Here is an 18,618-nt window from a genome sequence, read left to right on the forward strand (position 1 = left end):
TACCTATTTGCTGTAAACCTACAAACATCCTGTTGATGCATAAAAGACAGAATTGTGTCACAGGCATTTGTCTTTTCTTACTGGTGAAGGAACAAAACATACTGGCTGGAAGGTGAACTCCATCCCTGTTTTGAAAACCGGTGGATGCTCTGATACTAGAAAATGTCATATTTGTAGTTGCCTTTGAATTCTCTTTTAACTCCCCAAAGAAGTCACTAGTCTGAATAGTAGATTTATGGAAAATAAACAAGAAGCAAAGAACATGCAATGGACACTGATATTTGGTTTCAGATCTATTAAGCCAGACTGTAGCCAAACTATTTCTAACTGGAGTCCACATTACCTGAGCACACACTCATCGGCAATACTGGAGGACTAGTATGGAAGCGGCCGGTCTATGCACCCTCTGAGTTATGGATCAGGCAGCCTGAGTGCGTAACGGAGATATCCCTGGAGATGAAAGATCCGGGCTCTGGGCCAACATTCTTCACTGATTTACCACATGACCTCGGGAAATTCCCTACATTGCTCCAAGTTGCTTTCCCAAGAGTAAGAGAGAGAAAATTAACTGTCTGCGTATATAACACACTTATTATAACGTTCAAAAGGAGAAATGTACAGTTATAAAACTGTACATTAGCTTAGCCAAAAATTGTCTGAAGAAAAGACACAGACTATGGATCCATTTTTGTGTAAAATAACTTAAATAAAATAACTTAAAAAGAATTAGAAAAGTAAAATCACTTTAAAAAAATCAAAACGAGCTGCATCTTCTAGGGTTCAATCGCACTGTCAAGTATCAATGGTGATTATTTCAAAGGCTTAGGGATAGTGCACAATTTCAAACAACTTTCTAACATACGAATTTTAAAGGTAAAAGCCAGTAAACAACTCAGACATCATGAAAGAACAGTTACATAAATGAGGGTACATCACAAAGTCACCAAAGGTTAATAAAACAGATACAATAGAAGAGTAGACATTAAATAGTTTTAATGAATCCACTTCCTTTATTGCAGTAACCTCTGTACAAAGCAGCAACTGCAATACTCAACGTTAAAACATTAGAAAAGCATTTGTGTGACAGTTATAGTACAGTATTATCAAAATATTACATTTTCAAACTTAGTAGATAAACATCCACCAGAGCTCAAATCTTTAAATTATTTCCATAGTCTTTAAAAATCGGTAATGTCAGAAAGCATATAAAAAGAATGCAAAAGGAAACCTAAAATACAATGAAATAATGTAACAAATAAATATATGATTAATCATCAGCTTAACACCACCATTCTCTCTAAACCCAATGAGTATTTACCTATAGGAATAATGAACTGTCAAATGCCATTGCATATTTATTTCCAAGTTATCACCAATGATTAGAACTCAAAAAAAATTTGGCATTAAAATAATCAAATTTAGCATAAACAAAATAAACTAGAATAGCTTCAACACTAGCTAGCATCTAGAATTGTTGAAATTTATTAGAGTACTACAACAACCTTGAAAATTTTGACCTGGTGTCTAGTGTTAAATGAAAGTAATTTTCTTTTAAGTGAAAAGCTTCTTACGTTATTTCACAGACAATATTACCCTCCCCCCCATTATGCATATTTAGATATATTTTATGTACTTTATACACATATGTATGATGCATGACATTTGGTTCCTGCAGTACAGATCACAATGATGGTTTCCTGAATGGGAAAAACTAAAAAAAAAAAAAAAAAAATAAGTGTACCTGTGCACATTTTCAAGATAGCAGCACTCAGTTCATGCCCTATTATCCATTTAAAAAGTTCAAACATGGTATTGTTTACTGAATATATGACATTTCTACTGTCTTCCCCCGAAACACTACAAAATCTGCAATAAAGGGAACAATGCTATGAGTTATAATGTAGGGGAAAAAAAAAATCCTAGAAAAACAATTACTTCATTTTAACATTCTGAATTCAAAATGATCAGATCTCTACTTTTCATTTCGTTTATGCTCATGCAGCAAAAATACTGCACTACTGACAGCAGTAGTGATTTTAACGATATCTACCAAGATTCATGAAAATCTGCATATATTCTTCACCACCAAAATTTATACCAACGAACTGAATGAACAGTAGAGGACGTGTTCTCCATTTATCACTGAACAGTAACTGTGCGAAGTTACGTGCCCTTCGAATGATCACCTTTGTTTTCTGTGAATCCTGTATCTTTCAATCTAATTTTGAACTTATGTTTACTGAAACCAAAAAATGTTAATCGAATGAATCTTGATCACTTTAAAATGCAAAAAACCAGCAACATAAATGTCATTATATATACACATATGCATCTGTGTATGCATATACACATACATACACACATACAGATATGTAGACATATATCCCTTGAAATGTTTTTAGGAAATCCTTCCTTGAATAAAAAATGAAAAACTTCACATTAATAATCATATATAAAGCTTTTAGTAACAGTACATATGCACTGTCAAAATTGTACTAGTAGACTATGATGTCAAAACAGACATTCCAAAAGCACAAACTGGCAGTTTTTCTTAACACAAAAATTTTAAAGTATTAAGAATGGATTAAATTTAAATGTTCAGAATAATCTGTTCAAACCTGAGTATATTAATTAAGACTAAGTGTACTTGACAATTGAATGAATTAAGCCTAAAAACATTTCACTAAGAAACAAGTGGTCCATTTAACCATTTGATGAAACACTAAAAATTTTAATGATTTATAAAGGATATGTGTAGTGGAATCCCACACATTGTTTATTGAAATATTCTACTTAATGACATTGCTTTGTCTAATTTTCAAGAAAAATCTTTTAGCATTTCCTAAAAGTCCCTCAAAATATGAGGAAAACTCTAAATTAGGACAGATCTCTCTTCTTATAGATACAAATGATTTTGAGGACTTTGATCTAAAGAATGACAATACGGAATTTTTCAGCATGGTATACAGAAGTACTGAATAAATCTTCACCCTTCCCTAAGATTTCAAATAAAAATACAAATAACAGCCAATTAGAGATTTAAAAAAAAGAAAGGTTTATTGGGTCTTCTTTCCCTAGATCCACAATTTATACATACCCCTACAAACCTAACCTTGGGGTCACTTTTTTGCTACCATTTTTTGTTTGTCTGTTTTGGGGTTTTTTTGCATTTTTCATTAACTTGCCCGAATTCTTGCCTTTAGTATCTAACAGATACCTTTATAAAAGTAATAGAAAACATACAGTACTCAACACTAATTGGTCAATGGAAGAAGAAAGCAGTGTCCATTTCATTTTAAGTGGGAGAGACTAGAAACGAAAATAACAGCTGAAGGCAAAATTTGACATTCTATAAATTTATAAAAGAGGATATATGGATGAAATTTGGTTAATTTCAGAAGGCACCTCAAGGCTAAAGGCTTTTTGTACTCCTTTCATCAATCACAAAATAACACACTTTTATTGCTATTCAAGTAGCAAAGGAAAACTTTACTCTCGTGAGCTTCAGTCCAACAACAAGGAATCATCATCATTCATTAAGACTGAAATACAGAACTGACTAAAACTGAAGTCTCCATACACATATCAGTGGAGCAACTTCCCTGTGTGCTTTCAAATTAATGAAAAAGTGAAAGAAAAGTCACAGTTCGCCATTGTGATGTTAATGTGTCATTGAAGATTTCAGTGACTTCACTAGGCACTCAAGTACCATCTACAGGGCTGTCCACTGTACAGGGCCTTTAAGAATAGAAGGTAAGGACACTCTGATGGTTCCCACGGACTAGGAGAATTGGTGGTAGGTCCTTCGATAGAGCTTCTAACCATGCCATATAGAGAGCGCTAGAGACAGCACCTTTCCGGGCAACTGGCAGACTCCTGGTATCAAAAAAGAAAGGAAATTAGGCCATGCATTTAAGTTGAAAAAAATAAACTGTAATAAAAATTATATATTGAGTCACTAATAATAGTAACTAAAAGTACAGTGGTTATACAAATCATTTTGGAGTGCAGACAAATTGTGAACATGGTGTAGTAGTGACTATACTCATATCACTATTCCCCCTTTTTCATGTTTGAACAAAAGCTTTTTAAAAATTCACCTAATATGAACAGAAATGAGTATTTCTATAAACTGCAACACATTTGGTATCTAACGTTAAACCTCCCATTCCCCCTTCTTCAATAAGGATAGAATTCTTCTAGGAGAAAGGAATGTTACTACCTAAAGTAAGAAAGCAGAAACCACACATGGGTAAATGAGATTCAAACATAATTAATTCTACGTATTAATTTTCAACTTCTCCTATCTTTCTGGGCTTTGATTTTTATCTATAGATAGTGGTAGTAGTAACCAGCTGCTCTGGGGAGTGTTTCCAGATTTCTGTTTTAACATATTCCATTACAGATATCTGATCAGCAGCCGCAAAAGCTGAAATTTCCTGCTGTATTGTTTTTTGTTAATCAAAATAACAATCATTTGGTAATACTTTATTTCATCATTTGCCCTATTTTTGGAGGCCTGAACTTTTTTTTAACCTATCTAAGGACCCTGGCTCCATGATGGAGAAAATCTGGGTTCAAGTAATATGTAACTAATCTGACTCAGTAAAAGAACAGCCAGATAGCCCCTAGATCCAATAGAGGACAGAACGTCTGTCTGTATAATTTGTGAGTGAAACATGGGGGTGTAGACTCAGACAGGAACCACTTTTTAAATTTCATCCCTAAGATAAGTTGATGGTATTATTTCTATAAGGATGTTGCCCTGGGTCCAAATTTTCCTTTTTTTACACTTTAAAAAAAAATTATTATTTGAGGTACACTCTATTCCTACAATGTGGACTTTGAACTCAAAACCCCAACATCAAGAGTCAAATGCTCTGAGCCAGCCAGATGTCTCATACCTCACCCTGGGGTCCAAATTTTAACTTGAGGCCCTCATACCCCACGAAGACTTAATGGCTATGTCGTAGTGTCCTTCAGGCTAAGGAATTTTTAAAAGGTGGGAAAAAAGATAAAAGAAAAATTCCAGAATAAACTATTATGAAAAAAGAATGACTTAGATTCATATACACTTAAGGTTAAGATTTTTGTTTTACTTTCCTCCCCCCTTAAATGATTTCTCTATATGCTTAAAGCAAAGTATATTAACAAAAGTTTGTTTTTTCTTCCTTGTAACTGTTAAGTCATTATTGAGGTTTATGTAGGTATGTACTTGGCATGGAAATTGATCCAAATTGCAACATCATAAAATGAACGCTCAAGAAAATCTTAGTATGGACAGTACTTACATGACAATGATATTAGCTGTACTTGAATGTTCCTTTAATAATTCATTTAACCTGATCTGCCGGTAGGTCTGAAATGAAACGGGACAAAGTCATTCCTGGACCATTTGAAAAGCGGAATTTAGTGTAGTTCATAGAGCTATAAGTAAACAAAAAGAAATCAAAAGAATTTTGCTGTAATAAAAATATCCATCCCTTAATTTAGAAAAGAACTGATGATTTATACACACTGTTCACATACAGATCCAACTTAGAGGAGACTGAATTTATACAACTGATTCCTCCCGTAACAAATGACAGTTCTTGATACTTACGTCTTCCTTATTTTTTAAAAAAAATCAATGGAATATTAAGAAAAAGAAAGCAGAAGAGACAGAATACCTTGGTTTTATAGAGTTCAAGCTCATTGTCTGTTATTCGCCATGGTTCATCTTCTTTCATTTTATCTGCAATATCTTGTTCTTTGTCATCTTCATGAAGTCTGTACGGCTCAATCATTTCATCAAAAGCTACAATACTTAAAAAAAACAAACAAACCCAGAAAGATTACTGACAATTAACTTCAATTCAAATTCCTTAACACTAAGATCTCAAATGCTAAATTAGTACTTGAGAAGTTAGTGTTTTCCATCTATTATGCTCCTCCCCATACCCTAATTTATAACCATCACTTTGGCAACCTATTTAGAAAACAGCAATTGCTAGTTTCTCAAACTGATAAGAAATTTATTTTTTATTTATTTTTTTAAAAGATTTTATTTATTTATTTGATAGAGAGAGATCACAAGTAGGCAGAGAGGCAGGCAGAGAGAGAGAGAGGGAAGCAGACTCCCTGCTGAGCAGAAAGCCCGATGAGGAACCCAATCCCAGGACCATGAGATCATGACCTGAGCTGAAGGCAGTGGCTTAACCCACTGAGCCACCCAGGTGCCCTCAAACTGATAAGAAATTTAGAACTGGATTCACAATAACGGAATTGCAATTTCAACTGCTCACACTCACCTGTCTATATTTAACCCCTGCTCCTATGCCCACTACCCCCTCAACCTACATACATTTTCATCACAGCTGCCAACATGATCCTTTTGAGCAGTATGTCAAATTGTATTGCTCCTTTACTCAAAATACTCAAATGCTTTCCTAGTTCAAGTACCAATGAACAAAAAGAGGAATAGTAGTAGAAAAGGTACTAGAATATTCTGAAGAGAGGAATGGGCAGATAATGAACATTTAAGAAGATGCAGAATTAATCTCTAGATCCAAAGATACTTAATAGGATAAAAGACAGTGAAAGAACATTAACAACATTCTAATCCTCTATGAATGTGAAAAACATTTTTCAGTATCAAGCCTCATACAAAGCTCCTGGTATATATTATTTTATAAAAGGAAATAAATCCTTCCCTGATCCTAACCTTACAAAGTGTACCTTGTTATTTTATATTTAATTCTTTATACCAGCTTCATCATTTATTCAACATTTATTTGAGAATAATTAAAATTATGCCTGGTGGTATAAATATACACATAATTATAATATCCTCTATGTGCCATTTTCAGGTAGACTATTCCATAAAGATACTTTTCTTTGACTCTTGAGAATTCTGAATGCAACTATTATGGGCAAATTCTTAGATTCTCCTATTTTAGTAATAAAGCAAAATAGTAAAAAAGTAATATATAACATGGAGTAGGGATTGAGTGGTGGTAATGAATACAGGCATGAACAATGGAAATGTAAAGAACCATGTGGAATTTCTGTGGCATTAGGATTTTCAGAAATTACTTAGGCAACAGTAGCTGAATTCTCTGAAAACTGAAAGCCCTTTAGACTTACTCTGGTATCTGCTATAGACACGCCAACCATCAATGCCAGATTAAAAAGAGTTAACTTCACATGTAATTAACAGAAAGCAAAACCCCAGGTAGTTAAAATTGAATGATTATCACAGTAGGTCATCCATAAAAAAATTAAAAAATCAGAAATCTGTACAGAGTAATTTATGCAACAACTTACTTTTCTTTCTTTGGCTTAGTATTAATATCTCCTAAGACCATGATATCAGAGAAGTCTATCCGGAACTTGCTCAGCAAAGTAGCCATCCTAAAACAAAAATGAATAGCATTGAGAGACATGAAAGCTGTATGTAAGTATTTTTATTCTATTCGGGCTGAATCAGTACATCTGAAGAAGCAGGATTTATAGGAAAACAGTATCAGGTGCTAGGCAAAGTCCATCTGAATTTACATGGTATGTTCAACTAAGTAGACATCTAAATCCCCTAAGTAGAGACTCCTCTTACATTCTTTTACTTTCTCTGAAATCGTCTTAGTATCCAATAATGAATGGGTAGAGCAAGACATTAATAATGAAATCTGAACTAGTTTTTAAATTTAATTTTTGTTACGGGGAGTGAGAACAGACCTCCAGTTACAGAGCGAACAAGCCACAAGGCTGGCAGGCATAGCCTGGGGAGCAGAGTCAAGGGTATTTACTAGTGCTGTACAGTGGCCGGCGGCTGCCCCACCTGCGGGGAGCACAATGGGCCACACGGAGATCCTGAATCACCACACTGTCCATCTGCAACTAATGGAACACCGTGCGCCAGCTCTACTTCAATAAGACTTTTTTAGACAAATTATACTGGTAAGTATATGGGTTTCAGCAAAAACTAGTAAACACTTGTAGGTTTAATTATTTTTGGATTATTCTTCCATCCATGAAGAATGTGTATCTCAAGGTCTAAACAGGAGTTTCTTGGGGCCAAACTAAAGCTATAACTGATTCCAAATGACATTCATAGAATTTCTAAGGTGGGGGGACTGGGACAGATATGAAAAAGGGGCTCCAATAAGTCTTTGAGCTTCCAGTAAAGAAATCCCTTTTCATTGGGGCTCCTGGGTGGCTCAGTGGGTTAAGCCTCTGCCTTCGGCCCAGGTCATGGTCTCAGGGTCCTGGGATCGAGCCCCACATCGGGCTCCCTGCTCAGTGGGGAGCCTGCTTCCCCCTCTCTTTGCCTGCTTGTGATCTCCCTCTCTGTCAAATAAATAAATAAAATCTTAAAAAAAAAAAAAATCCCTTTTCGGAAAGATAGCTGGCAGTGAAGCCTTTGGTGACAACAGCAGAAAAGTGGAAGGAAAAGCAGTTAGCAAAAGAGGATTCTATCTTCAATCACATGAGTTTTCTAAATTAGGGTATTAGAAAACAGACTGACTACAGGTCTAGCTTTTAAATTATTTCTAGTATTTCTTGCATACTTCACTGTTTGAGATGAGTTGACACTTTGCTGAATTCCAGTATAAACTATGTGTGTATGTGTCAGGGCCCACAAAACTCAAATCTAAGGCATGAAAATAAATATAAAACAAGCCCCAGAATGCAATGAATGGTACCAAGTATGTTGTTTTTCAGGAAGGAAGGGTAACAACTGATGGGGACACAAGGATTAAAAAAAAAATGAGGGAAGGTGTTATGAAGAAAGTGATAGCAATGCCGGACGTAAAGGATGGAGTATTTCCATAGAGAAGGGAGGGCAAGCGAAGAGCTATTTCTAGCAGAGATTAGGAAAGAGTAGGAAGGAGTACATGTCTGAAATGGCATGCTTGTTTAGGGCAGGTGCAGAACTGTAAAATGAAGTATAAGGCAGAGTTGGGGGAACAGGGCATGTAACAGAGACCAAATTGAAAGTGCTTTGGGCAGAGGACTCATATGACCAGAGCTCTGGTTTCCAAATGTGAACTCAGGAGCAACGTGTACAATATATGCTGAAAAGGTCCAAGACAGGACATGGTGTACTTAGTGAAGCACTGGAATCAGAGCTAGAATAGAATAGCACAGCAGAAATAAGACAATGGGTGACAATGGCATCCTACATTTCTGTTGTCTTCAAGTCTAAAAAATGTATCTCATATGTAAATATGTAATTCGGGGGACATCCCCTGATTTTGTTTTAAAAAGTTGCTTAACAGTCTAATGCTCCAAGTTTTTAATACTTTCTAAAATGTCAATGTAGAAAAAAATAATAGGTATCAAGTAACACTAAGTACCTATAACTTAAACATGAAGACTAAATTAAAGGGAATATGGTTTTATTCATGTAACTAGAATTTTTAGTTTCAGTATAGAACAGGGCAACATGACATTTTCTGGATTGTCTCTGTTTTACCCTACCAAATGTATACTGTAATAATGAGATAGATACTGTAATAAAGATAAATGCTCTTCAACTTAAATAGACTTACGCTCTCCGGTCATGGTCTATTCGATTTATTTTCCCACCAATGAATACTCTGATTTTACAGTCTTTCCACTTTTTCTTGGTAGTCAGAAGATAAGGTATCAATAAAGTCAAACCTGAATCATAAAAATATAAAAAATCATTTACTATATGCTAATGTCTCAATTAAGAGCTTTTAAGTCAATTTAATCTTTAAAAACATGTTTACTACAACTCCATATTAAAAAAAAATTTCTTTCCATCCTTCCTTAATAATTCAGTCAAAAAGCCAGGAGGTAGGTCTTAACAAAGAGGAAAGCCCAATGGAATCCAGCCCATGTGAGGAAGGCAGTGAGGTGGGGAGAGTGGCCTGGCAGAGTAAGGAGATCAGTCACATATAGGAGGAGTGAGGGAATGAGAGAATTCACTGAACATAATGGGAGCCAGGTTTCTTACTGAAATGAGAAACACAAGAAGGGAGAAGCTGGACTAAAGTCTGCAGCGTTGAAGTGGAATTGGTTTTCAATCTATACCTACACGTACAAACATACACATGTATGTTTCTGGGACCCACCCACTGAGAGGGCCAGGGAAAGCAGGGACATCCTAGTAGCAATAGGCATATTTAATGCCAAGATCATTGCTCCTAAATACTATTCTCCACTAAAAGCAACTGGGCTCCTTGTGTAGATGGTGATTCAACAGTGGTGCAGGCAAAGTACTAAAGTGAGCCTAGAGCATCTTGTTATATCAGAAAATAAAAAATGGCTGGGAAATGCCAAACAGACATACAAGTTAGCCTCCATTGGATCTTGTTGGCCAAATATGGGAACAATGTGAACACCAAAACAAATCATGAGAATGACAAATCATCTCCTACTGAATACAATGGTAATCAATGAATCCGCAAGTATAGAAATAAGAAGGCTCCTTCCTTACAGTAAAATGCCAACTAATAGGGGCTCCTGGGTGGCTCAGTGGATTAAGCCGCTGCCTTCAGCTCAGGTCATGATCTCAGGGTCCTGGGATCGAGCCCCACATCGGGCTCTCTGCTAAGCGGGGAGCCTGCTTCCCCTTCTCTCTCTGCCTGACTCTCTGCCTACTTGTCATCTCTCTCTGTCAAATAAATAAATAAAGTCTTTAAAAAAAAAGAAATGCCAACTAATAAACGAGGAAGAATTAATGGGATTGGAAAATCATCATGTGACAACCACAACCACAACCACACCAACAGTAACAAGAGCCAAAACTATCAACGGGTGCTAAAGATGGGGGGTGGTAAAAGTTGCAGTAACAGTGGCCTATTTACATAACCCCTAAATGCCTTCCCATCCCCTCATACATGGTACTACACAAAGGCAACAGTCCCTTCTCATTCTAAAGATCTAGTGAAACCCATCTTACTGAGTGATCACGTAAACCTCACCAAGGATGAGGTAAATCCACATCATGTGCCCCCGATGAGATGCAGACAGAAGAGCAAGGCATCACTTCTATGAGATTTCTACCAAAATGACACAACTTGAACCAATTATAATGAAAGATCAAATGGTACTTCAAATCTAGTGACATTCTAAAAATGGTGAGTCACATTAAAAAAAAAATATTAAGGTCATGAGCTCAGGGAAGAACCAGTCAACTTCCAAAGTGAATGACACTGAAGAGAAAACAATTAAGCCCAACACCTGATTCTGAAATCAATCCTATTGTTTTGGGGAATGTTGTCTATGAGCGAAGCATACATGCCATTTTGCTGTACTAAATTCCCACAACCTCAGTATACATAAAATTGCTAAAAAGCGTATCAACAACCTTACCTCCATCATCAAAAAGCCACCAGACATCAATAGTATTCTTTCCTTGTTTTTTCTGAAACTGTGTACTTGCTTCAAGAAGCTTTTGGTCAGCTACATTTAAGGGCACAGCAGGGCCTTTGAATTCTAAACGATTAACCAGAAAAATAAGATGTAAGGGAGATAAATATTCAAGTCCCTTTTGCTGAATTCCTACAGTTTCCTAACTTTTGTGTATTTAAATGTTTATAATGAAGACAGTTGTATATGGAGTCCATTATAAGCTTTCAGTTGTTTAAAATTTAAATGTACTTTAAAAAATGATTACAGGTAAATGTATCTTTACAAGAGCTAAACTCATCCAAATTATCTTGCCTAATTTAAAATATTTTGAAGCACTGTAAATGAAAGAGAATCATAAATACCAATCAAGAAAATTTTAACTGACTGCTAGATTTTTGTTTTTGGGAAGCCATGTTAGGCTAACTGGACAAATTAAGTTTATGCCTATGCTGCGAACATATTTCTTTTATAATGTGGTTTCTCAATAATATAAAGATCAAAAACATTTCTTACACATAATGTTGTTTTCAATAATATAAAAGACAGAAGGAAGTGGAAGACAAATGAATACAATCTAACGATTCTCACAGTGAAACCTCCAAGCCCAAGGAAGGACAACTTCATCTTGACCTAACTTGTCCCCTGGGTGTGTGATGCCCAAAGAAAAAGCCATGTAACGACACATCTTTCTTTGAAGCACAGAAAGATGGTAGGAACTCCTTGGAAGGGCACCGTCAGCTGCAGGTCTCAGGAACAAAATACCAAGGGAGTTCCCATTTACATTCTCAAGAATTAAAAAATAAAAAAAAAAAAAATCAGCACTGACTCTATGAGCAAGCAAATGACTATTATGAGACTCCTACACTAAATTTTTATGAGCAGGAATCCACAGGAGGAAACCTGCTCACATTTGTAGGTTGTGTCCTTCACTTCTCATGCTGCCATGATGCACGCAAACATGATGAATGATTTTGCATGATGACATAGTATGGCTGCCAAACCACACTGCTCCGTAACTCTCACCTCTATCTCCTTCTCATTAAAGTCATGCATGGGGACATGACTGTGTATCTCCCAAACGCAGCAGGGCTGTGAGAAATATTATAATTTTTGAAATGAAAAATATATTAGTATCAAAATTAAGGGCTTGACTGGGTACAACTGATGGTAAAGAATGCAAGTGACACTGGCAAAGAGACCCATTTCAGTGTCTCTGCTTATCATCTGAACCATGCAGTTTAAATTAAAAAAACCAATATTGACATTCAGTGTTTGAGCATTTCAGAAATGCTATGATGATTTAAAGTAATTTGTCTTTGATATAATACCTTTCCCTGGGATGATTTAACTTTTTTTAGGTGAACTAAAGATGATTTTTTTCTAATCTGCATTTAATAAATAACTGTAACATCACCTTGCCATGGAGATAAAACTCAGATAAAAAAATAAAATAGCAGAGTTGGAGTTAAAGAGTTAACAGTATGAAAAGGGGATTAAAATAAAATGATGAAAAATGCCTGCCTTTTTTCAACAGTGGTTGAGTTGGAGTCTTGCCATCCTCTTCCTCATCTAGATTATGTTCAAAAAACACAAAATATAAGTTAATTGCTTTTATATTAATAAAATAATGAAAATGTAAATAGAGCACATTTATAAACAAAGCACAGTATGAAGAGACAGTCTGTGAAAAATAATCAAGACTGAAGATAGATATTTTCTGCACTGAGGGTTGAGGATTTTTAAAAGTAAACATTTTTAGAACCCCTCCAAGAGGGCCACTGATTAACACTCACACCTAAATTTTATTCCTGTAGAACTGATAAAAACTTCAGCAGGATTTTTAAACTTTTAAACTTTCATACTTGAAATCGACTGAAAAGATTCTGAACTATGGCTTACAGAATAGAAATATGACATTAAAAACTGATATTGCAGATAATACACAACTTTTAATCAGTGCCACTGCATCACTGTGCAAATGACTGAAAAGTAATTTTAGAAACATATAATGGATATTTGGTATTTACAAAAATTAATCACTTGAAATAATAAGGAATTTGATAAGAGACAGTCTTTGGTTTATATAAAATACCAGGTTATACAGATATATATATTTAAAATATATATAAGCATATCTACATGTTTATGCATATACATACATATGTATGCATGTACTGGTCCATCTATATTTCAATATGTTTAGGAATTTTCTTGGAGTTAACAGTTTTCCTAATCTCAGTTTTTTTTTCTTCATAGAAGCTTCTTTTAGTTGTTCAAGGCATAGAGAACTCCCAACTTGCACAGGAAAGAGTTCACTGCTCTTGAGTCAGGGGCTCCCAGGATTCCTTTGACTCTTTTACTGGCTGTGTGAGCTTGAACTAGTTAACTCCTCACCTTCCTTGTTAGTAAGAAGGGTGAAGGATACCTACCTCTTAAGATTGTTACGTTGCAAGCATGAAAGCACTCATCTCAGTGTCTAGCACAAAGTAAGTACTGTGTGCCCCAATAACTAAGACAGACATACCAAACATCTAGGATTATATTATAATTACACAGGAATTTTTTTTTTTTTCCACAGGAATGTTTTTTAATATTCTGAAGACTTTTCAAATTATATAAACTTTTCTACAATTTCTATACTAATTTTGAAAAGAACTGGCTAAAGAGGAAATAAACACAAAATAAAATGAATGCTATTTTTGAACTCTGATTTCTTATGCCTGTGATAGAACAAGAAACATTTCAATGATTACATTTGATTTTATAGCAATAAATATTATTGTTCTTATAAAGTAGGTATTTGATACTATCTGCTTTTGATGATAATAAAAGTATATGGGCACACTGTGTATTCATTGTAAAGAGCTCAAAAAATGTCAAGGAAATCCTGACACTTAAAAATGACTTACACTAAGGTATTTAAAGGTATTAAAGGTTTTTACATTTTTATAATAAAAAGGGAGTAGTTTCCCACTCTGTAAAAATAATGACTTCACAGGACTGTGACACAGTCATGAGCTAATGTATGGATAATGCCCACTGCAATGTGGGAGGCACAGAGTGGATGCCTGATGATTACTAACTACTTCTTCCTTTCCTATCATAGTTTTACCTATCAATTCCTAACAGATTCTCTAAAGAAAGGGTCTGTTTTAGGAAAAAGAAAATGGCAGTAAAATTAAAAAGTAGGAGGAAATGAAAGCATGTATACCATAAACTAAAAATAAATGCAGGAACATAAGAACAGTTATCAAATCTTTTATAGAGTTTTGCAATGAAATGGGAAAAAATTATAATTGATACAACAAAGAACTTAAAGGGGAAATGGGTGTTAACTAAAGCCTCAACGATCACTACTCTAAGCATACAAGGTGAGAAAGGAAAGAAATAAAAAGCAACAGTATAATTTGGAAAAGATTAATTTCATAGAGACAGAATTTGTCCAAGGTAATCAATTTCAGAAAAAGAATGGTAATTCTTTGATAGGAATCAAAAAAGTATGATATGGATTGATGATTTACAGTGCAGATTTTTCTTGTGGCATGCCAGCTGGGGCTAGGACAGATGGAGATACTGGCCTGATCAGAGGTAGGAGAGTGAGGGTGGGAGAGTAAGATTTGGAAGTCATCCCTCTTTCCGTCTGATAAACATGACATAGATATATGGACGAAATTATCTGAAAGCCTCATGAGACTTAGAAACCTGTGTGTGGCTTAAAACCAGGGGTAATATGTCTGCAATTATGGCTTAACAGTTCAGTAACCAAATACCAACAGCTCGTTCCTTCAGAGAAACTAAAATGAGGAATAAAACTCCATTTGATTTTTTTATTACATGGTTTTACTTCAACAACTCCAGGTTCAGGAGATGTTAAAAATAGTCTGAATTTCTTAGTACCTAAATAGAACCTAAATAAAATCCCTGGTATTTCAACATCTGGGTTGAACATAGAAAAATTATGTAGATTATTTTTATCAATTTTAATCCTTTCAGTGTTATCTTATGCTCTACTGCATTACTCTCAAATTACATTTCCTTCCAAGTTCAGATTTAACCCATGCTTCAAGCTAAACTGTTCAAAGTATAAATAAAAACATAAAAGAACATAGGAGTGTGTAATTAATGGGCATGTTTTTCTGTTCTGCAATATACTTTAATGACTGAAAAATAGCTAGTCATTTTGTAGCCATCCATTTTACCTTATCAACTAGAAATGAGCAGTACTAATTACAGAAGAAGTTACTTAATAAGACATGTTATATAATAAAACCCATTTCTCCCAAAATTAAACATTATCCCAGATAACATCTTTTGTCTGAATAAAAATTACCTTTGTGTGTAACAGCTTTCTCATCAGATGGTTTTGAAGTATCTAAATCCGACTTTTTACTGTACTCCATACTTAGTACCACATCCTTGACACCAGGAGATTTCTCTTGTGATGACAGTAATTCTTCTATGGACATGAAAGTAATCAAAATGTTATCTAAATCTTGTTTTAAAGACTAATGAGGGGCGCCTGGGTGGCTCAGTGGGTTAAAGCCTCTGCCTTCGGCTCAGGTCATGATCTCGGCATTCTGGGATCGAGCCCCGCATCGGGCTCTCTGCTCAGCAGAGAGCCTGCTTCCCCCTCCCTCCCTCTCTCTGTCTGTCTGCCTCTCTGTCTACTTGTGATCTCTGTCTGTCAAATGAATAAATAAAATATTAAAAAAAAAAAAGACTAATGAAAGCAACATGGTATAGTATTAAATGACAATTCATAGCAAAGTTTATTATGAAATAATAAGTTTACAATAAATGATTTCTTATGTGAACATATGTGATCATCTCTTTTTTTTTTTTTTTTTTTGGTGATCATCTCTTTTGAAAGGACTATTCACTCAAACATCCTGAGCCATAGTTAAGCATCAGACATTTGAATCAAGGAAATTAAGAATGTGGTAGACAAAAGAATGATGTATAAAATATGAACGAACTCTCAAAGTCATTTACACATGCAAAAACTACAAAATGTGACAAATATTCACATACCTGTAAGATGACAGAAAACACTGAAAAATTACACTCCGCACTAGAGAGCCGAAGCCAGAGGATAAGCTCATGGTAAAAGTACCACTTCTTTTTTTTTTTTTTTTAAGATTTTATTTATTTATTTGACACAGAGAGATCACAAGTAGAGAGGCAGGCGGAGAGAGATGGGGGAAGCAGGCTCCCCGCTGAGCAGAGAACCCGATGCGGGGCTCGATCCCAGGACCCTGAGATCATGACCTGAGCCGAAGGCAGCAGCCTAACCCACTGAGCCACCCAGGCGCCCCCACTTCTTCATTTTTATTTAATTTTTATTTTTTTAAAAGATTTTATTTATTTGAGATAGATATCGCACAAGTAGGGGGAGGGGCAAAAGGGGGGAAACCCGACATGGGAATCCATCCCAGAACCCCGAGATCATGACTTGAGCTGAAGGCAGGTACTTAACCAACTGAGCCACCCAGGAGCCCCCAATTCTTCATTTTTAAAGCACATTCCTCATTTTCCTTCCTTTGGGAAGGAGTTGGTAAACAGTTAACTTCCACCATGAAAACATGCACCACAAAGACAAAAATACATGAAAATGGACCATTCACACATAATCCTCATCACTGATATGTGTATATCATGAGAAAGATCAGGAGAAACGACATCGGAGGTACCAACACCATGCTAAGAACTTTACAAGCTGTGTCTTTACAACAACCCTTATGAAGTAAGTACTATTTGGGTTTTTTGGTTTTTTTTTTTTTAAGTTTTATTTAAGTAATCTCTATACCCAGTGTGGGGCTTGAACTCATGACCACAAGATCAAGAGTTGCATGCTCTTCTGACTGAGCCAGCCAGGTGCCCCAGTGAACATGTCTGAAGAGATGAGGAAAGAGAGGCTTGGAAGTCGACAGAAAACGCCCAGACTGCACAACCACTGTACTAAGAGAAAAAGGTGGGATTTTCAAAGGAGATCCAACTCCAAAGCCTCTGCTCTTAATCCTGTACTGAACCAAATTCCTGTCTCCAAGTCCTGATAATGAGTAACAAGACCTTCAAAACAATTTTCATAATAAACACTGAAAATATTTTCTTAAAGTTCCAGTCACATTCAAATCTCAGTAAATTATAGAGCTATAAATATAATTTATTAGTCTAACTGTGATACTTCTGAGAGTGAAAGGGAACACTACTAATTCTGCAGTGTTAACAAGTACCCTAAACCTCAATCACTCGTAGTGCAAGAGAGAACTGAAATAGTGTTTTGCAAGGCCTACTCCAGAGGAAGAAAATGCATTTTCAGCAAGCCATACTTTTGTGTTACTGGATAAAGACTTCAAAGCGTTCCTTTCAAAACTGCACAATACCCTTGAAATGGTGGGAGGAGGGGGAGGATTACAACTGTTTAAATACATAAACAGATGACAAAAGTTCATGATGTGCCTCTCAGCTATTTAGGCTTAGTTATTTTTGATGATTTTGTTAATTAATTGGTAAGGGCAAAATATTAGGTATGCAATTTTCTTCAGCTTATTTGTTCAACTACTAGAAAATCATTAGAGAGTATGGAATTTTCCACAGTTTTTATTAAGGTGGGCAAAAGTAATCAGTACACCTTAATTAGATTTTAAGCTTCATCTAAAAACTTTTTTTTTTTTTTTTTTTTTGTAAATGCTTTAAAAATTACATACTTGGAGAAGAGATTAGTGTCAGGGATTAATGATGGGGGAAAGACAAAGTCTTTGGGGGCTTAAAAGGGTAGTACAAGGGAGATTTTTGTGGCAATGGAACAGTTCCGTATCTTGAATGTGGTGTTTATATGAATTGGGCACACGTGTTACATGGCAGAGAACTACACACGTGTTCACGAACACATGCACACACAAGTTTAAGTAAAACCTATGAAATCTGAATAAGGTAGGTAAACTGTCCCAATGTCAATTTCCTGGTTACGACATATAACAACAGACATACAAGATGTTACCATTGGGAGAAATGGACGAAGGGTACATAGGACCTGTCTACTATTTCTTTTTTAACTTCTTAAGATCTATAATTATTTCAAAATGGAAAAGTTTAAAAAATGATTCATAATTCGTAGGGTCTTATGTCAAGAATGAGTAAATGATATCACCAATTTTAGTTTTTCATTATTAATATAACTCTGTAAAAAAGCATGACCTTCAAGAACATGAAAATGTCCGATGATTTAGCAGTCATTATTTTGTCCTCTATTTTATT

At 35.3% G+C, this 18,618-nt stretch overlaps 1 protein-coding gene across 2 annotated transcripts in view; it reads right to left on the reverse strand.

The window, feature by feature from the left end:
• Positions 1-987: 987 nt before the first annotated feature.
• The window catches only part of LOC111140904 (solute carrier family 12 member 2), a 107,057-nt gene continuing 89,426 nt past the window's right edge, over positions 988-18,618 (reverse strand). Inside the window, exons 20-27 of one of the 2 annotated variants that reach the window (XM_022493158.1) lie at positions 15,692-15,817; positions 12,883-12,930; positions 11,323-11,445; positions 9,531-9,642; positions 7,306-7,392; positions 5,670-5,805; positions 5,292-5,359; positions 988-3,876 (exon numbers count right to left, since the gene is read on the reverse strand). In XM_022493158.1, the coding sequence (XP_022348866.1) occupies positions 3,741-3,876; positions 5,292-5,359; positions 5,670-5,805; positions 7,306-7,392; positions 9,531-9,642; positions 11,323-11,445; positions 12,883-12,930; positions 15,692-15,817 (836 nt within the window). In that variant the 3' untranslated portion in view covers positions 988-3,740. The remainder of the gene's footprint in view (positions 3,877-5,291; positions 5,360-5,669; positions 5,806-7,305; positions 7,393-9,530; positions 9,643-11,322; positions 11,446-12,882; positions 12,931-15,691; positions 15,818-18,618) is intronic. The other variant, XM_022493159.1, reaches the window with a different exon arrangement.

The sequence above is a fragment of the Enhydra lutris genome, unplaced genomic scaffold (genome assembly GCF_002288905.1).
Source record: "Enhydra lutris kenyoni isolate GAN:26980312 unplaced genomic scaffold, ASM228890v2 scaffoldscaffold5, whole genome shotgun sequence".
In the NCBI taxonomy this organism is placed as follows: Eukaryota; Metazoa; Chordata; class Mammalia; order Carnivora; family Mustelidae; genus Enhydra; species Enhydra lutris.